General features: G+C 45.2%; 1 protein-coding gene across 1 annotated transcript in view; it reads left to right on the plus strand.

Moving 5' to 3' along the window:
- Positions 1–24766, plus strand: part of LOC143367713 (pikachurin) — a 175210-nt gene that overhangs the window by 145354 nt on the left and 5090 nt on the right. Inside the window, exons 8-14 of the mRNA XM_076809824.1 lie at positions 4729–4915; positions 11727–11866; positions 15001–15224; positions 18461–18710; positions 20647–20930; positions 22688–22933; positions 23042–23145. Coding sequence (XP_076665939.1) covers positions 4729–4915; positions 11727–11866; positions 15001–15224; positions 18461–18710; positions 20647–20930; positions 22688–22933; positions 23042–23145 — 1435 coding nt within the window. The remainder of the gene's footprint in view (positions 1–4728; positions 4916–11726; positions 11867–15000; positions 15225–18460; positions 18711–20646; positions 20931–22687; positions 22934–23041; positions 23146–24766) is intronic.

Here is a 24766-nt window from a genome sequence, read left to right on the forward strand (position 1 = left end):
ATTTGTTTCACTTGTTCCACGGAGTTCGTTTATTTCACCGGTTTCACGCGCTCCATCTCCTTTGCTTGTTTTACCTTCATTTCACCCGTTTAGATCACTAAATCCATTCGTCGTTGCATAACTAAAGAACGAAGAAGTCTCAATGGAAGCGAAGAGAAGCACCGTGTGTCGACGTTAAAAAACTTTTTCTACCGCACGCGAATCTGCATCTATCGAAGGTGACAACACAAACCGAAAGGAAGATGTCGATGAAGATATCCAAACCTCAGGGGCTTTTTCCACTGAGCTAATTTTTTTTTTTAAATATTAGTGGAGGCAGAAGTAGACAAAGGGAATCCAAGGGGTGGTGAGGATGGCGTTTTATCTTCAGTTTCTTTTCCACGTTGATGACGCGCAGCGAGATTCGTTAGGAAATAAGTCTGAAACTTGTACCCCTATGACGATCGGCTCCTCATATCACAAACGCGTTTCAATCATCCCCTTTCACCAAAGAAGGCACGCTGATGCTTCCCCGTCGTGACAACGAAAAAGGCGCCTCTCGGGAAAAAAAAGGGATACAAAGCACAATATCCTTCTTTCCATGTTCAACAGCGCGCAGAGAAAGCGAAAGAGAGAGAAAGGTAGATAGATAGATAGAGAGAGAGAGAGGGAGAGAAAGGGGGGATTCATTAAAAAGTGAGCCCCGCTGTCCCCATTTTACCTCAGGCTCTACAAACCCTCGAAGTTGTAGAAAATTAGCGTCCCCTCAGACAAGGGGGAGCAGATTAACTGCATCTGACGGCTGATCGTGCCGTCAGCCGGCTCTCCGCGGAGCATCCCTTTCAAAGAAGCATCGGGGAATCCGATTGTATCGTGCCGCCTTGTAAAGTCGCCTACAAACGACGGATTATCCCCGTCCCCCTTTCGTCCGCCTCTGATCCCCGTAGTTTTGGCGCGAACAGGCGGAAAAACTGCCGACGTTCCACGCACATAGTGGGTCTTAAGCTCTGGTGTATCGCGACGAGGCTAATAAATTAGACGCGCGTTGAATTACGTCACACACGCGACACGCAGGACTTTTTTCTTGGTTTCGTGGGATTTTAAGATTGCTATTCAGAGCGGGGTTGTTCTGAATCGCAATCGAAGGGCGGAGGACCCGAACGTCAGTCTCAATTAATTAAGAGGAATTATTTCTGCCACCATTAAACTTCATCCCCATTCGGCGGAGTCTCGTGCAGGAATAACACCAAAGCCTCGAGCAGATGGACAACCTTGAATAATTACTAGAATTCATAGCCACGCGAACCAACAGGTTCAGCGTCCCCCCGGAATGACGTCCGCAGCATTTGCTATTAATCGATGCGGTCCGTGCAAATACACACAGAGCGGAGTGTGTCTTTTCAGGAAAGCAACGCTGGATATCAGAGCTGAATTATTCTCCGCGTAATTTATAGTTCACAACCGATGGCGTCCGGTCGACTTCCTTTCGACGGGTGGCGAGACTTCCCGCGTATTTCGGTGGCGAATCCTCGCCGGCTTGCAGACAGCCGAACCGCGGACGGTGCCGAGATCAAAAGGGAGGAGGTTAAATTTGAATTTTCGAAAGTGGCTGCAGCTTTTGATAACCCTGACCCCCGCGCGAATCTCATTTACGCTGATGTTTGGTGTATTCCTTCGCAGCCTGAATGTTAATCGTGCTCGTTTCGCTTCCCGTTGCACACCAATGCGGAAGCCTCGCGCGAGGTGGCCCCCACAGCGATATTTTCGTAATGGCTTTTCGCGACCCCTATCCCCGGTGTCGGATCAAAAGATTTACCTCGTCCGCCTCGGCGAGCCTGTAAAAGTTCCGTGAAAGTTTCATAGGCCACGGGAACAGAAGCATCGATCGTTTAAACTTTATACAATTACGAATGGCCCCCCCCTCGAAAGTTCATTCATCGGCAGCCGCGTTTCCGGGTGTACGTTTTGTCGCTTTTAATGGGGAAACCTTGTTATCGCGATGGCCGAGGATTAGTTAGAAAATGGGACGTAATTTAAGGGAACTCTCCGCTTTCAGCCTTCATGCCTCTCTATATTTTTAATCTTCCCCGGATTCTCTACAGCCCCGTCCTGTGTTCCCTGCCTCGCCTCTATATTCTCTACATCTCCCATATCCGCCGAGTTCCCCACATTTCTGCTCTGCACTTTATGCATTTCACCGACGATGCTTATTAACAGGACATTAGCGGTTTATAGACTGGCATGCATGTCGCGTTAATTAATTACGCGCGAAATATCGTCACAGAACTCTTGGATGGAATTGCCTCGCCTATCCGTTCCAAGGATACCTGGGCAACCCCAAGTATCCTCAGGTCGATTCTCAGCAGCGATAGTTTCAGTTTCCAAGTAAAACAGCGCTCGTTCAGTTCTGAAATCATTAACGCGAACTTTCGACTGGATACGAGCCGGCCGAGCCAGTTACCGGCGGTGTTTGAATGAAATTAAAACTCGCAAGTCAATTACAACTTATCATTAGCTGGCGGGTAATCAGGAGGAAGAATCCTGGCCTTCGTTCAGCGAACGTTAAACAAGCAGGCTTCCCTCTGCGAGCGCAATCTCACGCGTAATTCTAACACGAGACGGGGTCGTTTTAAATGCAAACGATTCCCATGTTTATTGAAAGATCGCAGAGCGCGGTTCCTCTGCGAGAACGCCTTCCATTTCTAAGCAGATAGGTACCTACTTCTGAAAGCCCGCCGAGGCTATATCAAACAGAAGCGAAAGGAACAGGCAGTTGGAAAGCGCGAGCACCGCGTAAAAACGTCGCGCGATTTCTCCAAGGATAATCGAGAGGAAAGTTGTAGGATGTTGGGTACGTTGCCGCGGAAGCTGCGCAGCGCCTGTCGCCGGGTTTCCGATCAAAAATTATTTTCTGTCTCGATCGGTCGGGGGGGTCGAAAGGTCTCGGCTGAAGTTTCAGCGAACGCGGAAGCCTTTCAGCGAAGAAGAGAGAGGCCGATGCACCGTAGAGAAAGTTCCGAGACTTTTGTAAGTGCATTAACTTGGGAACTGCGGGGTCGTCGCGTCGGCAGGATTCGCAGTCGTACGTGCACGACGACCCTTCGACGCGGGGGCGTGTTTGATACGTACACAGCGAACTCCGACGGACGCGGATACAAGAAACTCTCGTCGCTACACTTAGACGACGCCTGGGCAAATATGGGCCACCTCGGCTGCATAATCCGCGTAAATTGCTGCCATTTCCAACTGCGTTTTGCCAGGGCGTCGATGTCTAACCGACGCTCGCGACGCTCCAACCTCGTGCGTTACATTTTCACCACAGCCGATGGTTGCGTTTACCGCCGAATGTGTTATATATTGGATCATCTTGATTGGCTGTGGCGAGGCTATTTTGGAGCTGAGATTTCCATGTAAGATCGCTGGAGATCAGATGTAGAGCGGTGTAATTATTCGGAATGAATAAATACAGTCGGATCCAATGTACAAAACTTCGCGCGACTCTGAAAACTCTTCACCGCGTTTCCTACCTGTGCGAATGTTCGTTGGGGCTGAAGTTCGAGATTGCTTCGTTTGGGAACACGCTACGCAGAGCGCGCTGAATCAATTCCGTTTATTATGTCAGTCACACGCGATTTGTTGGGATGTAGCGTGCGTGGGGGGTATATTTAACTAGAGGCGTTTATTATCGTAATTCGTCGAGCTATTACAAATCCGAACACTCCGCTACGTCGATATCAGCGCACACGTCTTCTGCCACGTTAACAGAATTCCTCGGTAATGACTTGTTCTGAAAATAATTCCCATACCATGCAGCCGGTATGCTCTCTGTGGCAACTGCAATACGTATTTGTTGAACGAAGCCTGTTCCCCTCGATTCGAAATTATATATAATTGTGGCAAGTGTTTCTCATTCCTGCCATTTACTGAAAAGCTGACGTGTCTAGTTGTGAGTACAACTTAGAATATTCGAACCGCTATCATACGCAGTGCAATAAAGAATTCAACGACTCAATTAACCGAGGATTAAAGAATTTTTAATTGCGCGGCTGTCCTCGCTAATAATCCAAAACCCAGGCTATTATATGTACGTACTTGTACGCGAACGAACTTTTAACAAGCCAGATATTTAGAACACAACTCTCGCCTGTTTTTCTCAAAATCTATTAAATTAAAGCCTCGAGATTCTGGAGCACGCGAATCCTCGAGCATCAATTATCCCTTTTTAACAATAGACGTGTTCGCTGTCTTTTTCGCTTCGTTCAAGAATGAATTGCTTAGGAGACTGTTACCTCAGTAATTTAATTTAATTTAAATTAATTTAAGCACCTTTGGTGCTGTGATTAGGTCTTAGGGCTCAGACTGTTTTGTTTGTTTTTATTTATTTTATTTCACTTTATTTTATTTTATTGTTTTACATTTTATTTTATGTTACTTTATGTTTTTGTTATATTTACTTTATCTTTGTACTAATTTGCTCTATACTTTGTGTCTAAAGGGTTCTCCTGTTAATTTAATAATAATAATAATAATAATAATAATAATAATAATAATAATAATAATATCACAATAGTATTCCACAAAATAGAAGGCATTTTAATATGTCGAATGAAAGGGTGGGGACAGGGGATGTCGCGAGAGGGGATTGTCGGAAATAATCGAATGAACTATAAAACGGCTGTAGAGCGGCGCGAATTATACAGGGGCTTTTATACAGCCGCGTAAACTGGACGATTCTGTGTTTGATTGCAGGGCTTGTTTGCGAGGATTACCTTCCGCGAGCCTCTCTTCGTCGGCGGCCCCGGAAACACAACTGGCCTCGAGCGACTTCCGGTGAGGACCGGATTTAAGGGCTGCGTCCGGCATCTGGAAGCCAATGAGCACCGCTATCGCTTCCCCCTGGCGCCGCAAGGGGATGCGGCGAATGGTTTCGACGTCGGTGAGTACAACTTACTAATTAAACGTTCGCGCATCCCTCGACCGTCCCTCGGCTAATTCGTTCGCTCCACCGTTACGCGGAAATCTTTCAACTTCTACGTCCACCGGGTTCTTCCCACCCTCTCCTCGTCGTCGAATACACAATGGGAAAATAAAGTGATCAAACGTGGAAATAGTCTTGACGAAATATCGAAATAACTAATAAGTTACGGTGTAAAGTACAGTTTGGATCAGTGGCGGACTCGGGCTTTAATCTTGGATAAGAATATTATCAATGCAAATTCAATGAAATGCAGTGGGTGATTATAAAAATTTATTTAAAGAATAAAATCAAATTTTCTTCTTCTTTTTACAAAAGAATTCCTTTTCTTTCGAGGATGCCGAGGCCCCTTTCCCCTGGGTGCGTCACTGGTTTGGACGATAATACAGCGACAGATAATACAATGAAATAATTCTTTGGTGTCCAACGTTCGGCGGGCAGAAGGCGGCCATTAAAAGCGAACCACCGATCGGAATTGCCGTGCCCTCTTATCGCGGAATGCCCAGGGAACGTCTCGGGACGGTCTATCGACTACCAAATCTCGATTGAACGGTTCAAGGAGATACGTATAACCCATCGGAGCGTAACCTCGCCGAGGGGGTAGCTTTTAGGGGCATTCTCGTTTTCCCCACGGACGATAGACGTCCAGACCACTCGGTTCGCCGCGTATATCTCCATTCTTGGACAGAATGCACAATACATCAAAGAGTGGCATTCCCGGGGCCAGCGCGTTTTTTGGTCGTCGAGGGCGCGCTCGCGCGCACGGGGTCCTCGGCAAGGAAAACGATGCGGCGACGGTGGACTCGCGGCAAAGAGGAGACGCTGCGGACGATATCAAAGTAAATCGCCTGTAGCTACTCCACTCGTCGCGACTTCGTTTCGCGAATGCTCGCTGGAAAAATCTCTCGTTTTTCATCCCCTTCCCCAGCTCGCTCGGTAAAAGTAAGTCATCGCGTTCCTCTTCTTCGACGGCGGCGATCTTTTAACGAAACTCGACGGTTCAAACGCACCCGCGCATAAAATCTCCCTTCCTTCTCGCGTTCCTTTCGCATTCAGCTTCGCGTTACTTCTCATTCCACGTATCGCCGTTCTTGTAATTCCATCGCGCGGCCCTGGATGGAATTTTAATTTCTTTCGCCGCGGTTCCCGAAACGCCAGACCGTGTTTAGCTTGCAACGGATCGCGGAGGATTCTGTGCTCGGTTGCGCCAGTACCAAGGAGAGGGGAACAGTCCGAGCGAGAATGAAGCTCGAGGGTGGAAGCACTCGCGGTGAAGCGTGCCAGATAAAAGCGTCATGAAAAGAGGATTACATTTGCTCGGTGATTCGCGCGGATTCCGCGATTCCAAGCTGGACAATAATGGCGGCGATAAAACACCTTGTTCCATAATTAGACGTTTTACAGCTACATTTCGTTCGGGGGTCGTAGGAAACCGCGCTGTATCGGCCCGCTCGAATTAACTCCTGTATGGCGGAACACAACAGGTGTCACATGAATTTTCGCCAGGTTATCCACCAACGTTCGCTGTGCGCGCTCTCGATTCACCGGCAAACATCTTCCTCCCCTTGTGCGCGGCCGAGCTTTCCACGCCAAGGAGATGGATCTCGTTAGCGAAGCGTCGACAACGTATCCGTCGACTAGGGTTAATACAAAAACCGACTTTTGAAAGAAAACGGTTTTCCAATTCCACTATTCCCCCCAAAAAAACTGTTTTCGAATTATCACAAAAAAATATTATTAAAATGGAAAATAAATATTTATACTTATTTTAAAAAATTTCAATTTTTTTAATATTTATGGAATTTTAAAAATATAACAAAATAAAATATACTCTATACAAAATTAAGTAAATATAAAAATTAAAATAACTAAAATCTTTACAAAAAATAACACAGTAAAATACACTGCATACAAAAGCAAATAAAAAAACTAGGATAACTAAAATCCGTGCAAAATATAAATTACAAATCTTTATTTTATTTAATATTTTTCTTCCGAAAGTATGAACTGATGAAGATTAATTTTACAGTAAACTGTTGCTACAATTATATGCTTCTGCTCGAGGCGATTTCAAGTCAAAATATTAACGTTTTTTAATTAAATAATTAATTCATTTTTACATATTAATTCTAGTAGATGAAACCGTTTTTTTTTAATTTAAAAACCGGTTTTCGAATTTTACAAATTATAAAAAAAACGGTTTGCAACCCCGGTATTTAAAAACCGACAAACCGTACCGTCAAGCCTTGAAGCGTACTAATAAGTAACCCTAACCCAGACCACTTCGAATATGTCTATCAAATCACTCGCTCAACGATGGTAGAATGTAATTCAAATGCACCACTACAGAAATCTGTTTCAACCATACCTACCCCATTTGCAGAAGCCAATACCGCTGTATTACCCGCCCACACAATGCACTTAGAGAAACCTGACATAAACCAGTGACGAGCATCCCGCGGCCGCAATTCTTCCAATTGCAAATCGATGTCGGAAATAACAAATTTACCCCGTAAATTAAAATTCTCCCATTAGTATATTTAAGTATTTAACATTGCGGCCCGCATAGTGTATTAGGTTTCCGCTTTTGGTCCATTACAGACCAATGCTTGCTCACCACCGACATAAACCATAGTTGTCTCTTCTAAACACAGCGATAGAGCGCAACAGCATCATCCAATCATAATAATCCCCACGGTCGTTAATTTAACGGCAGTAGTGTAACAAGCACACCAACAGCCGCGCATACGAAAGCACGTTAATTACCCCGTCTGGATAATAAACCGTGCGCTGTGACGTCGCGCTGCAGGCGGGCTACTCGGAGCGGAACCCGGGGAAATAAAAGCTCGCCGGACGGACAGGCCATTCAGTTTGTTCGCCGAGAAGGAATTTCGGCGATCCTCCCCCGTGGACCGATGACGCCGGCTCCGATAATTGATTAACGCCCGACAATTAACGCCGGCCCTTGATGCAGCGGCACGCACGATTAGCTGCGCTCTCGTGCTGACTTTGATCGTTGGCTACTTATCCGGCGCGAAAACGCGCTCGGCCGGGTGAATTTCGTTTAACGCATTCCTACGATGGCTGCGCCGGTGTTGGGTTGATCAATGGCCGCGAAAGGACGGAGGCACTCGAGCCCTTCGAAGGGAACAGAGGCTCGTCCCTGCGCTGGATGCCCGCTTGAATTTTTGAGCGGCTCCTGTCGAGGAGGAGATTCTAATCCAGGATACTCCAGGGCGCTGGGCAGCGGAGCCTGGTCGCCCGAGCAAACTGGAATTTAATGGGACAGCAAGATTGAATACGGGGGCGCAAAAGACAAATTGTGTCGGTGATATCGTTAGAGGCTTCGGTGTACGAGCTCGCGCAGGCCGTGAAAAATTCAGCTCTACTTTAAGATTCATGGTTAAACTCTACTGGACAGGAAACGAAGTTCAAAGGGAACATGTGTTGTGCGCGAACAAGGGGAGTTTACATTGATAAAGTATCGCGAAACAAGATGGAGTGTACGTTATACGGAAAACTTGCTCGTATGCCTGGAAGATGGACGTCACGAACGTAAAAGTTACCGTAAGATAAGTTTCATCGTTTTTTGCTATTCCGAGGGAGGTTAGTGGGCTTGCGATTAGTTTCGGCCGGTGAAATATGCATGATTCGGGTCGAGAAATAGCGAGGAAGTGGAGGAGACCTGACTTGTACGGACATCGTAATAATGAATGACCTAGACAATTTTTAAAGTTCTTTTCTTCGGGGTGGGATTGAGGTTATTCGATTCGTCGGGGGTCGGCGAACTCGAGACTAACCGAAATCGTCTGGATCGAAGTTTCCCAATTTACCAAGGCGTTACCTTTTTCTCTTCCTCGGGAAGGAAGTTCCTTATGCATTAGTAAGCGCGCGCGAGTGAAGTGGACTTTAGGGGCTAGCGAACTTCGCGGTAATACGTTATCGCGTAGAACAATTGAAACGCGCGTTAAATTTATTGAAACCGAGGAGTGCGTTAAATTTAATACCGAAAGTACTTGCTTTGTGAAATTTTACTCTTTATATCCAAGCTTCGAGTTATTATCTTGCAGGTATTTAATGGAATTTTGCACCTCTACTGCAATCTTTCGAATGTGCACCCCCATTCCTTTACACCGTGGGTTCTTAACCGATACGTGTTTGCCGAACAATTTTTTATCCCTTTCGACACGTTTCAAGAAACTCTACGCGAAAGTTTCGAGACGTTATTAAACGAAGTTGCAAAGATGAAAGATACGTCCGTGGGAAGAAAGTAACCTGAACTTCTCGAAGAATTCTTTATCGACCATGACTTAACTAGATTCGCGGAGAAGTGCATGCCAGCACGAAACCGGGCTTATCTTGAGCCGCATGCAAGGGGCAAAAAAAGGATGATTGAAGAACAAGCTGGAAAAACAGACACACAACTCACCATTACCACATTATTCCTCATCGCCACTCTGAATTTAATGACACACACACACCTTCTGCTTATTTTTTAATCGATAATATACAGTAAGATATCTCGAGACATAATTTATACATACATATTTTAACTCGAACTTAGATCATTACTGTCATGGAAGGAAAGTTTCTTCCAAAGATAAATCAAAATATCAAAATTATATATATATTAAATATATATTTCGTTATATAAATACATTTGAACTATATGCATATAAAAATTATTTAGAAATCAGGAGATAATTATACAACACGAAGCTTATTAATATATAAGTGATTTATACATAAACCAAAATTTATCTACTGATATACCATTATCTATAAATAAATCTTTCGAACTTATTAATATACCGATTATTTAGGGGTTCATCGAATTAATAATTAATTTAGTTCAGTGTAATCCATAAATCTATCAATAATAATTTAAGTAGTTCAATATATATATATAGGTATATAAATTATTTATGTTCCTATATATTATCTATATAGAACTATATAAGATAGATATCTATATGCAAATAATTTATATATTAATATCAAATTTATGCATGTATTTATATATAAATTATTTATATTAAAAGATATATATCAAAATATCAAAATTATATATATAATTTTAATATTTTAATTTATCTTTGGAAGAAACTTTCCTTCCATGACAGTAATGATCTAAGTTCGAGTTAAAATATGTATGTATAAATTTTATATATATATCAAAATTTATTATTGGTTATATCATTACGGATTCATCGAATTATTAATTAATTTAGTTCAATACAGGTACTCAAGACACATTGAATCCACCAAGAATGTCGAATCTATTACATTCATTTTCTGTCATTTTCACGTACATATCTTGACATCCATCAGAACCTGTGGATGTCTGCATGGAAAAAACGTCTACCTTTGCAGCGGCCCCCACAGTGTCGAAGAAAATCACGGGGACAAAGGTTCTCAGTGAAAGAAAGTGACTCGAACCCCTCCAAGAATTCTCTATCGATCTCGACTTAACTAGATTCACGGGGGACCTCGTGCCGGGGCGAATGGACAGAGAGCAGGTGAAAAGCAGTGGGAAGTAGCTTTCGAAAGCGAACCGCTTCGAGTGCGCCGAGCTTACCTTGACTCATATTGATCGCCACCTTAAGGAGGACCGAATTGAAGAGCTACTTCCAGCGACGGTAGAACTGTACGGGCAGAACTTAACTTTAATTTCTCGGGGAGAATCGAGTTATTTCGATGGGAAACGTTTCCGTGCCGATTCACCCAGCGGCTTCCTTCTGAATAGATACGATACGACGAACAGCGTCTTACTTGTCCCACCAGATTGCTTCGTCTCCGTGTCCTCTATTTCCGTACCGCGCTCGACGCTGAACGATAATCCCTTTTAATTTCTGCTGATTAAAGTGTGAGTGGAAAATCCGATGGTCGGCTTCGATATACATAATTTACAGGTGCTTCGTGCTCCTTTTCCATTCTGGCGAGGCGTGATTAAATTTTTCTTAAGCGACACGGTCGATGCGCGACGCGGCGAAGTTTCATCGAACTGAAACGCGGCACGTACGAACAACATAGGTTTTTTTTTTATCACATTTTCTTTTTAATCAGGCGCGGGTAAACGGTTAAATGAAAATTCTCGCTGCGCCTCGAAAATCGCGGAGCGTCGGGGTTGCTCTAAATTAAATTTCCCGAATTAGAGGACACAGCTTCGCGTTCTCGCTGCTGGGAAGCGGAATTAACTTGGTTCCAAAGTTCGTAACGTTCTCTTTGGGATTTGTGGGGAGAATGAATTATAGAAACAATTTCGAACTGAAGCTGGATTCCGAACGACCTCGACTTCCGACAAATCTCACCCTTTTTCTTGATAGGAGCACGTCGATGTCGGCGGGAATATCGATTTTCCACTGATTCGTGTACCGAAAACGATTTTTCAAAACCCCTGTTCCCAGCTTCGCACCAGGGCCGCTTGTTCGCGCGACGAAAAAGAAAGAACACCCCCTGTTGGTTCGTCAGAAATTTCCGATAAAGCCACGCGAACACCGGCGAATGATAATTCCGCAAGCGTCTCGTCAATTTTCCAGGGAAACGAGAGCACGAAGGCTGCTGTATTTTTATGAAGTATTTACCGAATACAGGGAGCAAAAAAACCGAGCCATATTTCTCGCCTACCGAGGTGATTCCGAGGGACCGCGAATATCCGACAATTCTCTTGGTTTTTGTCGATTTTCCCGTTGCGGGACTGTAGAGCCGCGATCGCCGTCGATACGTTTCATAGCGGAGTATCGATTCGACTGATTTGTCATTGTCGTTGCAGAGGAATGCACGGCGGACAGGTGCAGCAAGGTGCCCTGTTCCCATGGCGGAAAATGCTTGGCCACTGGCGGAGACACAGCCGTCTGCCTCTGCCCTCTTGGATACACTGGCGACCTGTGCGAGACCAGGGTGGATTTGCAGGTAAATATTTGTATTTACAGGTGCAGGGGTTGCTTGGGACGCAACGGGATTCTTCGTGTTTAGCATGCAACGGAAAACTCGATTGATTGCCTCGCGATGCAAACATTAGCAGGTTTGAAGAAGGTAGACTCAAGGTTTCTCGATAGTGTAAACTTTCTGCGTCGTATTGCTGCATGGCGTGCAGTTTCTCCAGAGGTACCACTACCTTGCCCGACAAACACTGACCTAGGAATTTCCTAAAGGAGTTTTCTATACGCGAGCAGCACGGTCGGTAGGTATTCAAGTTTCCCGCCCTGAGAGACCGGTAAAAATCAAGGTACGAGGAGGATGATTGAATCTATGCACGACAGCCCTGGAAGGTCTTTGAAAAATTTTATGAGCTGCGGCAGGACCTCGGGCAACACCTCACTCGACGCTTATGACCTCCGACGCATCGTTGCCCTCCTTTCCTTTCTCGCGGGCGAGAGCAACATCCTGGTGATAAGCTGATCCCACGGGCCTCTACAGGAAAGTGACCCTGCATTATACGAAAGACCAGCAGCGGCACAGATCCCGCGAGGAAAAGCATTTCCTCGTGGCGCCGAGGAAGGTCCTCACCGCGAAAAAGATATCCTCCGCCTTTGCTTATCACCCTTCCCTTCGATGTGACGAACGGTCCCCCTGCAATCTCGCCTCTTTCTTCTTGCGGCGAGATGGAGGTTCGTTGCTTGCATAAACTTGGAGGAATTCAAAGAATCATTCAAAGAATTCGGTTTGATTTTGTGAAGGGAAAGGAGCGAAACTCAGAAACTATTTGTCGAAGAAGGTAGAATAATTGGATGAACTAACTAGGTTCCACTTAATTGTAGAATGGAACCAGGATCCGTTTAATTCAGTCCCGGTGGAGTTTTCTAGCAGCCGTCGATGCAATGCTTGAAACTACAATAGTATAAGCAACGATAGCTCAAAGTAGAGTTGCTGCGATGGGTCTTAATAGAAAGCCGCTCTCCCCTGGTTCCGACGACAAGACAAAACCGCGAGCCATCGAATACAGCCGTGCTGCAGCTAGTTACATTCGTGGCCCCTGAATATATTGAAAGCGCGATTAATTAAATCTTGACTGAACGGGCTTTACGTTCGACCCTTTATGACGACGCGAAAGGGCCGTCGCTACGTGAAACGAGCTTTTGAGGTATCCGCTGATGAAAGCTTTGAGAAAATTCGATCGAATCGTCGACAGTGTATATTATATGGAATTAAAGGGGCTGGCTGTACGGGTGCGCCGGAGTTCGAGAACGAGTTTGAGTTTCGAGTGACACTTGGTAACTCCCCGGCCCTTCGCGGCTGTTTGTGCGACCAGTTTAAAGGAAGTTCCGGCTCGCGGGGAAATACAGTCATCCAGGATACGTGGCGGAAGTTGTTTCCCCGCGGGCGGCGATCGATCGGATTTCGCCGAGGAATTTTGAAGAAATAGTATGCCGAGTCTGAACACAGTTGAAGTGTTCCGTCGAAGCCTGAAACCCCCGTGCCAGTACGCCCGGTCCAGTGGGCACGAATGCGCGTTAAAGAAAGGGGAAACATTTTAAAAATTCCCAGTGGAAATTGTCCGGCGATTTTAAACGCGTCGAACCGACGGACACGTCGGCGTGCTCGGACGGAATATTTTACAGTTTTACAGGGAGGCAGCTGGCGTCGCGGTGAGCGCGATGCTCCGCGTTTCCCCGGGACAGAAATGCCCGGGTCCTCCATCCTCCTCCGTTCAGGATTTTAAGCGTTTCAACGGGACACGGAGGTATAATGCCGATCAATTTGTCCTCTCATCCGCAGACGGCACTCCGCGTGTGCACGCACGTGTGCGGCGAAATATACGGCGGATTATGCACGGCTGTAGGATGATATCGATTATAACGATGGCGGAAGCATTAGAGGGCCGCGTAGACGCGTGGAGGGGCGTCTGATAAAATTGCTATCGGCTTGTCGGCTGATATTACTTCCGGGACACTTGAGGAGTAATTTTAATACGAATGGGTTTAGTCCTGAAATTGATACTCCCCGTCTCTCGGCCCTCCGTTCCCCTTATTTCCCTCTTTCATTTTTCCTTACACGCACCGTCGCGTCGTTATCTCTCGCGAACCATCCATCGAACACCCTCCCTCGCTTCTTCCTATCGCCCTTACTTTCTTGTTTTCTTTTTAATCAAGTCCTTTTTCTTACATTTTCTTTTATCTTTCTGACTGTCCTTTATGATCTCCCCTTTACTTCGTTCCACGCTTCCTCTCACGTACTTTAATCTTCACCCCCCCCTCGAGCCTCCCCCTTTCTTAATTTGCACCTCGTTCTCTTCTATCCGCTACTTCACTATTCTTCATCACAAATTACAATTTCTCTTGCCGTAATTCTACTCCGTTATCTACCACCGCTTTCAAAGGTTCCAGGCACGAGCCCCCCTTTATTCTCCTTTGCCCTAAATTGAAAAACAGCCGCAAAACAAAAGGTCCGGATAAAACTATCCACCCGTAGTGCTCCACTTTATCTTCTCGAGCGCAGTGCGCGAAATTGACTTTTATTCTCATCATCCCCCGAGCGCCGCGCGCCCGTCCCCGTCCCTTAACCCGCTCGGTGGGCGCCGTTCGCTCCCTCCGATGCTTCATGCAGGTGAAGATATAACGCCCGGCACACGCGATCCCAGTGGCTGGCTGGCTTTAATTTAACGCCTGTATCTACGACGGCAAACTGCTTGCTCGCGGAACGGTCTTCCTGTTCGGTAACTACGTCATTTCGGAAATTGACGCCGCCAGATAACGGGGAAAAATAAGGGACAGCCAGCGCTTGGGAAATAATGTCGCTGCCGAGCGACTGGAGCAGCCTCCGCCCGACGAAGAAGATCTCGCGGGGCGAAATGGGCGCCGTGTGCCCGCGATTTCTCACTTTCGTCGATGAGAAATCGGTCGATTTACGAACCGTTCCCGCCTAACGCTTCCTAGACAGCCGCGGGATCGAAATGCTTCGCCCGTCGCGAACTGCAAGCTGAAACACCCCCGATAGCATGCACACCGCAGCAGCAAAGTGACTTAACGTCTATGAACTCGCGATTCTCTAAAATGCAACTGGAAATATCGAAAAGCGACCGTGTCGAACGGCTTCCCTGTCTGCAGGTGCCATCGTTCAACGGCTCCTCCTATCTACGCTACCCAGGACTGGCGGACACGTCGTTATCGTGGCTGGAACTGACCGTCACGTTGAAACCAACCGCCTCGGATGGTGTTATACTTTACAACGGCCACCACAGCGACGCGACAGGGGACTTCATCGCGCTGTACATTTCGTCAGGACACATTCAGTTCACCTTCGACCTCGGCACAGGACCCGCCACTCTGAGGTAAGTCGATCCTGCTTACGGTCGACTTCGTACCGTATTCTGCATGGGGCTGCTTCCCCCTTCGTCGAGCTAGATTCAATTACCCGCGTTACTCATTTCGAAAGGGGCCGGCGTCTAATTGAGTCGTTTGCATGCTCGCCTCTGGCCACCTGACCAAGGATGGTGAATGGATATTGCAATTTTATTGGGAACGCTTACACGGAACTAACTAGGGTGGAGGAAAAAATGGAGTGGGGCGTGTGCTGCGGCGCGTTCGCGCTTGATTAGACGGGGAAGCGGGTTTTAATTTGTTGAAAGTTGTGGAACGATTTGCTTTTACCCTGTCCCGTGAATGGACAGAGCTTCTGGGCAAGTAGAATCACGCTTCGCGCTGCTTTTTATTTTGCGAACTCTGGTGCAGGTTTATCTCTGATAGCATCGAGTAAGGGCAAGTACTACTTGCTGTCTTAGTAGCAAGTAGATAGCGAATCGTACCAGAAGAACGAAAGTAAGGACAGAAGAAGAACGTTTGATATTTGACCCTGAGGTTTCGGATCAGCTCGCCGATTTCGTTTCGAATTTGTGTCGCGATTACGAGCGAGATCGCGTCGATTACGTCGCGGTTGTATCGCGGTTTAACGAGTTTATGCGCGATGCGATCGATTAACGAGGCCCGCCGTCGGCGACGAAAGAACCGGCCGATCGTTTAATCCGTGCTATCGCCGGTAACGATGTATCGGCGTGGATCGGCCTCATCGAGAATTAAGCCTCTGAATATTCATGACGGAAAATCAGTACGCGTCCTCCAAGGCCCTCGGTCTACCGGGGATTCGATCCAGGGCTTCATTCTTCCTATTTTCATTGCGTACGGATTAACCGTTCGCTCACAGGAAATCCGTATAGGATCGAGGGACCGACTGCAGGACTATCGAGAACACTCCGCCCTCCCCCTGTGTCGTTAATAAATATGCGTGTTAGCTGAGCAAACACGCTAACCCCGCCGTGATTTTTCAACCGTAATATTCGCCAGGAAAATTCAGTTCGAAAGGTGTTTAAGAATCTTCAGTTGGAGAACGTTAATTTATGCCGCTTTGAATGAAACATTTTAAGCAAATATTAAATTATCATTTGCCTTCCATTGGCGACCTTTACGTTTACTCTGGAAAGGGACTCGGCAAGAGGAGCGCAAAGAAAGGCGAAGATGTTTCTAACGGGTGGGCGGGGGGGCTTGGAAATTTTTAAGGAAGTGGAGAAGTGCGCTCGAAAATTAACAATATAAATACAGCGGCGTAATGGAGCAGTGTGAAGATTTATAATTGTCGGGGGGCGAGTATAGAGCCGGTGAGTGAATGGCACTTGAGAATAATGTTAACTCGAGCCGCGTTGAAATGGAGCGAACCGCGAAAGAATGGAATAGAGCGGGACCGTGGAACGTCGACGGTGGTAATTGCCAGAAAATGTTGAATATAAGAACGTTTAAGGGCTGAGGGAGAATGAAGAGCGAAGAGAAAGGATTTTAAATATTTCCCCGAGCTGTGCAAGCTGAAAGTTTCATTGCCACGAGAGTATAAACCCTTTTCGCACATTTTAAAGGGCAGCACTACAGGACAATCTTTCCTAGCTCTATTTGCGAAGTTTGCTGAGAATTATTTGCAACTTGCTTTCGGAGGAATATTATTCGCCGGATGACGGAGGCACAACCAGGCGAACGTCGATCCGAGGAGCTATATTAAACAGCACTGGGTTTACGGTTACCGATCGGCGTCGCGCCTCGTAATTAATTAGCGATTTCCGGGTAATGGGTGGTTTTCGCGTTGCTTGTCGTAACATTGGAAAAATATACTTCGCGTTAATTAATCCCGATTCATTTGGCGGGGGCTCCCGCGGCGTGTTTTCAGTTTCGCGAAACGCAAACATCGTCCCCGTTTTACACGCGGAAAGCGAAGCGGCGGTGTTTGCTCGCTTTATGAAACTCTTCGATAAACATCGTTTTTATCCGCCTCGATCTTCCCAGCACGGCGGAGCTGCCACGACGAAATAATATCCGTGGGCAAACTTCGTTCGCATTCGTCATGTCGGACGGTGAAACGGTTCCGCCATTATTTTCACCCTTACGACTCCGGCAATCCCTGAAAACCCTCTCGACCTTTCCGTGGTCGATATTAACCAGCCGTGGCGAACGACGGGAATCACGACGAGTACGCGAACCTCCCGCGCGAGCTTCGTGGATTTTATCAGTGGAGATATCCGGACGCCCAATTCATATTCGTTGCGTTTACGAAAAGCCGATCGCTGAAATCTGTAGGCATTCAATGCGTAAATAGGAATCGCGGGCGGTACTATCCAGGCACTACCTCGCGTTATTAGAAGCGAGTGCTTCGATCGGTGGAGTTAATTAATAAACAGAAATGTTTGACGAGACCGAGAATTGAAATAGCGCGGAGTCTGCGGAGCAAACTGTACCGAAATGCCACGTGGAATTCATAGCTTCTCGCGCGGAGTATAGAAACGCACAAGTAGAAAGATCGAGGGATAGTCAGACGCGCCTTAATCGTAGCGGATTTTCTCAAGATCGAAGGCTTTTGGGGGAAAAGTTTTTACCACAATTTCCATTTATTTTTCCGCGACGAATACCCCAGCTCCCCGTACTGCCATGAATCACTCGACGCGTTCGATCGCCAACTATCTCACCCTTCTCTAACACCGCCCCCGTTGCGCCCACTTCAGCGAAATATTATCCACGAGCAAACTTCATTCGCATTCACGACGTTCCGCCGGAATCACGGCGAAGGGTCTCCGTTCTGCTCGGTTTCTTCCTGATTTTTGGGACCCTCGCTCACAATCCGTCGAGGTTTTATTGCCGCGGGCAGGAAACGTCACGTTCCTGCAACGCTCCGGAGCAGGAGACGCCAAAACTCTCGTTTCGATCACAATCGAATCATATGTTATTACGGTTCTACGAGGGGTATTTTAACACACTATGGTGCGACAAATAAACGGCTTCGAATCGGAAATAATAAATCCCCGGAGGAGCACCACGATTGTCACTCCGTACGCCAATCACGTGTAATTAGCCGAATAGATGGTATTTTGGTCGAATGCCACGTTCGACCAGAAATACCGGTCTCGGAGGTAGAATGTTGCGTATTTTAAGAACAAAAGGTGTTCAAATGGTATTGCCTTTAATCAAAGGGGGAGTTGGAATCTGTGTGATAGGGATTAGATATTCGCGATGACACTGTCGATCGATATTGCAGAAGCGAGAATCCGGTCCGACTCGGCGAGTGGGTCGAGGTTCGAGTCTCGAGGACAGGACGCCTGGCGTCCCTCGAGGTCGAGGATGATCCTCCCCAGGAGGTACTGGCACCAGGTGCTTTCACGCAGCTTTCCTTACCGCTTAATCTGTACTTGGGCGGCGCTCCGTCGACGGACATGTACTCGCCGAAGATGAAGACGACCGCCAGCTTCGTGGGCTGCATTCAGACCGTCATTCTGAATCGTCGCGAGGTAAGACACTTGGTCTGCTATTTAACAATCATGGAAGCCTCGATTCGAGCCTCTTAATAATTGTCGAATGACTACTCTAATCCTAAGATGTTCTGAGGTCTCCATGGGCTGATTTGAAATCCCTCTAAACACACTCTTTTAGATTACATCTGTTGCCACGAATACACTTTTTAAATCGATGTAGTATCAAGAGTAGTGCACAGAATGAGATTTAAAAGCTTATTATTCAAGACACTCTCTAGTCAATTCGAGATCGTGTACATATGTAGCAGTTTCAAAGGATATTATGAACTGTAGAGCAAATGGTATCGAATCATTAAATAGATTAAGCTATTGTGGGTTCAGGAAGAATTCCCTCCGGCCAAGTTTAATATTCGAAATGGCTGGGCCAAGGGAGCGAAGTTATTTATTAACGCTCCGTGTGATTCCACTCCCGAGGAAATTATCTTGCAGAACGGCCATGCATAAATATTTGTACGGCATTAGGCAGTATGAATGCACGCGTTACGCGCTATAGCCACTTTTCCTGGCGGGTTCGGAGAGTTAAATCCCCTACGAGGGCCGGGGGCAGCTGCTTGCGCTTTTATTACGCCAAAGTGCACCCGACTTGCATTTCCCTTTGTCGCGGGAGAACCATTGTCTACTTATAAATCCGCGATTATTAAACGTAAGCATTGTATTCAAAGCGTTGCAACAGGCTTCTTGAAATTTACGCGGCCGGATATTGAACGCCGGATTCTTATGGAAATTCGTTTCTTTGAAGTATATCTTTTCAGGAAATTAGTTTGTCGGCGAAATAAGGGTACCTATGCTCGACAATATACTAAAGCTCACTGCAACGTCCTTTCAGAAAAACACTGTGCACTCACGGGTTAAAAGTGAATTACAGGTGTTTTGGAAGCGTACAGCAGAGGGGTAATGTTTGTTGAGAAACGAGTATTTTATACCTAAAATATCTGTTTTCTTATTTTATATGCAAGCAGCTAGCCGATTGAGGTGAGGGTGAGCGACGGGGGTACGATATACAGTGACTCGCATTAATATTCGGACACTTTTTAAAATCGCATAACTCTTTTAGAATTGGTCCAAACGACTTGAGTTTTTTTGAGAAGCTAGAAGGATTAGTTTGCTAACTGACGCGTTTCGTCGTTTTGAAAAAAAATGTATTTGGTTGGAATAGCGAAAAGAATAGTAAAGGTCGATTTTTAAACTTTTTTTGTGAGCTTGTAATGAAAATTAAAAAAAAAACCGTTTGTAAAATTTCATCAAAATCGGTTAACGTTGCTCCGAGCTACAAACGTTTAAAGCTCGCAGAATAAGGTCGAGAATCGCGAAAATTCCCGAAATCAGCGAAAAAAGTTTAAAAATCGACCTTTACTATTCTTTTCGCTATTCCAACCAAATACATTTTTTTTTTCAAAACGACGAAACGCGTCAGTTAGCAAACAAATCCTTCTAGCTTCTCAAAAAAGCTCAAGTTGTTTGGATCAATTCTAAAAAAGTTATGCGATTTTAAAAAGTGTCCGAATATTAATGCGAGCCACTGTAGGTCAGTCGTCCGCGAGCAGTGAGTGAGCGAGGGTGAACAAGGTGAAATCATAAATACCTGTTACGACCATTCGGAACTTTTGTGCGAACATAAACAAGGGGGCTGCAATGAATCACAACGGTTATACTTCCTCTGAAAATTTACCTTCGCCACTAATGAGGCTTCTACACGCTGCATCCATGTATCGCGCACAAACTACGGAAGCTGAAGACACATTTTGTTAATTTTCATTTTTATTCATTTAAAGTATGTATCTACAATCTATTCCACTCGGGGAATTATAAGTAAATTTGATAACATTATATCCTGGCGCGTGAGGTACCTAACTTAGCTTGTTACTTTAGAGAGTAAGACACATTTAGGGGAACATCTATTCTTTCGGTGTAGATTGGGATCCTCGCCGAAGCTCTCGGCGGGGTGAACGTAGGGAATTGTGGCCACGCGTGCGAGGCGAGGCCCTGCGGAGACGCGGAATGTCGCCCACTTCGGGACAGATTCACCTGTCGTTGTCGACCTGGGATGCCGCACCCGTGTCCAGCACCGGACGACAACACGATCCTCGGCGCTACCCCGACAAAGTCGATCGTTGGCACGCGATACGAGAGATCCGTGCCGAGCTTCTCTGGAAGCGAGAGCTACCTTCACTACAACGACGCGGATACGATGAAAAGGTACAACTTTCGTGGCTATCATTTCATCTTTTTAATTGAACTCCCTGTAACTCTTGCCCGCCCTGGTTACATTCGCTTCGTACAGTTCTGATTTGATAAACTTTCCGCGGTGTTAGTGTAGGTAGGTACTAGCTCCCTGCAATTGTCTACGTCAGGCCCGTCCAACTTTTGCTCCTGCCTTCGAAGAGCAACCGCGGGTGTTTACGAGCGAAGGCAAGAGCGATGGTCGTGCCCCGATTTTCATAAAAAAATTAAGAAATCACCGGATTTTTTTTATGAAAGTCTCGAATTTTTACAGACCATATCAGAGGTTTGCGCCGAAATGACACATGTTCTACGCATCCTGTAATTTTTTCCAAGTCGATTTGAACCTGAATTCGATCGCAATCAGGAAAAAATGAAGAGAAAAAATATTCGAGAAAAACGCATTTAAAGTTTCTGGGCAAAGGCGACGCTATAGGTTGCCGCTTGACGTTTTTAGCTGCCAAATCTACAATTTTGCAAATTTTACTGTAATCCAAGCGGCATTTTATTGAGAAAAGATAGTACTTTCGGAAAATGCAATAAGAAATCGATTTTTCGATTGCCTAGTCAACTTAAGAGCGAAGAGCAACTCGCAAGTGCTCGTGCGAGCAAATCCCTGGACAGACCTGGTCTACGTTTCCAATGGGAATTTTCAATATCTCTGACTTTCACTGTGGTTTCTTTACTATTCCTATTGTATAGTAGGGGAGACCGGGTAATGGTTGTCCCATTTTTCTATTCCTATTTTTTTATGGGTTATGGCTGCAGGGAAGTTCATTCAAACTTAGATTAATATAAACTAAGTACGTCCGACTTTATAAAAAAAATTGATCCGGTGGATTTTGTCAACCAGATTAGGAGCTAATTCACATTATTTGCAGGAACTATTTTGTGACAACATGCCCCGAGGTCGGGTTGGTTGTCATAGTATCTGGGGTTGATTGTCACACATTTCGATAGCTAAGTTTATGAATAAAAAGTCGATTCAATTAATATTATTTCTTAGTGTATTTCTGACAATATCGCGCTAGAGTGCGGTAATTTATATTATAATCCTCTGCAATCCCTCTTATTGTGTAATTGCCCTTTTTAACCTCTCTTGCCGCACGTAACGTTAATTCCGGGGGCACGTCACCTCTGGACGTCTTCTTCTTATAAGTTTGCGGCATTATTATTGAGAACTGTTGCAAAAACAAACTAGAAAATAATATCACATGATAGGTGCAGCAAGTTACACCGGGATTAGTTGTCGCGTGCGACAAATACCTAATCCCAAATGTTCTGTGACAACTTGCCCCAAACCGTTAAACAATTTCACCTCTCTATTCATGTATTAAAAAGTTTAAAAAAAGCAAAAAAGTCATTACAGTAAGTTAGAAAAAACTCTGAACTACGAGAATATCGCAGCAATTTTATAGTCAATACTAAGAAACAACCTATACTTACTTGATAGAAAATACGGCGCACGAAAACAAGCAATGACACATCGTGGCTCCATGCGACTCCACAACGACTTGTGTGATGGCAGAGGATGCGGCGTTACGTTTACGCATCGCCATGGATTATTAGTACATTCCTATTGTTTATAGTTTCTTCGATATAGCGGTTATGACAATTATACTGTTACCTGAAACCTCGCCATACACTGCCATACAGCATTGCGACTCTGCTTATACATTTTCGTCTGCCACAGCCTCAAAGGGTTCCAGTTAACAGAAAATATTCCTTTGCAGGATAATCAGCTACAGGGTGGATATCAATATGAGATTCCGCGCGAGCAGCAGTAGCGGTCTGCTGCTGTGGAGCGGGCGACAGGCAGATCCGCAGGAACAAAGGGACGAGAACGACGATTTTCTCGCCCTCGGCCTGGATCGCGGTTATCTGACTTTAGCTTATAATCTTGGCTCCGGGGAAGCCGTTCTGCGGTACAATTTAACGAGACTGGACGATGATCTATGGCACCGTGTCCGGGCAGTCAGGTAACCACGTTAGGAAGTTGCGATCGTAACCGTATCAGCAAGTTTTAATTCGATTAGAGACTTTTTAATCGAGTTCCGATGCACTGAAATTGACTGATGCTTCTTTAGGAACGAACAGTGGGCGTCGCTGGTGGTCGACAGCGGTACCGGGGTCTCGGCATCGTCGCCAGGACAGCTGAGACAGTTGAACACTGACACAGGTCTTTACGTTGGTAAGCGAGATATTATAATAAATCCTGCCACTTGTGCATCTGCGAAAATTCCACCTACTTAACGTGTATTATCTGTAGAAAGGATTTAGAACAAAGAGTAGTCGTTGCAGAAGTGGGAATTACCTTCCAACTTTGACGAGATTCACTTTTTCTGCAGTAATTTTTACGAGTAGGGTAGGGCGGGGTTAAAAGTCCCGTTTTTCGGATAAACCTAACTAAAATTTAGTACTAACAATCTAGAGATATCTGCTATTATTTTTATAAACCATGACTATTATGATTTACGTTCACGAAGTTCGTTTGTTGATACTGTTATTTCCTGTGGAGTTATTCCACAAAATGTTTGCTAATGCAAAATGGACTTCTTGCCCTACGCACGGGGCAAAAAGTCCATTGCATAGGGTGGAAAGTCCCTAATGCCTTTTCGTGTAATATTAAACTAATTAAGTAAAAACTCTTTTCAAATTAACAAATTTTTATTAAACCAATTCTTTTTGGTATACAATATTGAAAGGAAAGCATGACTTCTTTAACAAAAAATAAAAATATATGTCAGAGACTCACTTTGAACTAAAAACTAAAACAAAATCGCTCAACTAAAACAAAGACACTATTTAAAGACTTTGGCATCATTTCTTTATACTTTGGCCATCTTATTACGAAAACAAATAATAAAATATATTTTTTCAGTCTGAGAGACTTTTTGCCCCCATGGTACCTGTATAGTTTCTGCGATATATACGTTAGAAAATATTATCATTCAGTAATAAACAATATCATGCATACATTACTAAAGGAACATACAATCTTAACGTACTTGGCTGATACTCTTTTAAACTGCGCTTTACTTCGTATAAAACAATAAAGACGACGTCTTTCTTTTAGTTTTCTATGCATAAAATAACGAACGCATCGTTTCTTCTCGCCCTTTACATAGTATACTGCGAAGCTCAATACATTGCTTAGGAATAGAGATTTTGAATTCGGGAGTTTTTACCCGCCAGACTTTTAGCCCCACCCTGCCCTACCAAGTGCTTTCCGAATTGTGGTAATATTTCTGAACGTACCAAGTTCGTAATTCAAGTCAGTGTAAATGAATAAGTAGTACAAGCAGAAGTAGTACAACCAACGCTTGCGACCTGACAGTTCCTTTGAAATGTTGCTGGTACCATATTTCCCAACCAACTTCCCATGTTTTCAACTCTCGCAAAACCGTACATTTCCCTGTCAAACCGTAGCTGCCCGTTGCATCGTAGATTAACTACGGCCAAGTTGCCTGGACCGACCTGTACAATCGCGTTTAGCTGTCTCTGAGTTATTACCAAAATTACCAAGTGGGTCGTCCTCGACCGGAAGGGTCACAAATTCAGGGAAACTTCCACCGAGTTGTTCAACTCGTAAAGAAAAGGGGGCTTGACATATTAGAGGACTCGCGAAAATTTGCGCGCGCCTAAATTCCAACTAATAGACCGTTCCGCGTTTAGCCGGTGATTAGAAGTTCCCTACGAGATCGATAACACGAAGATTACCTAAAGCGCTAGACGCGAGCCAAAATTAATTACACGAATACAGAATCTCCCCGAGACCTTAAGGTGTTCGCGACGACAATCCTATTCGGCAT

The sequence above is a fragment of the Andrena cerasifolii genome, chromosome 4, assembly GCF_050908995.1.
Source record: "Andrena cerasifolii isolate SP2316 chromosome 4, iyAndCera1_principal, whole genome shotgun sequence".
Lineage (NCBI taxonomy): Eukaryota > Metazoa > Arthropoda > Insecta > Hymenoptera > Andrenidae > Andrena > Andrena cerasifolii.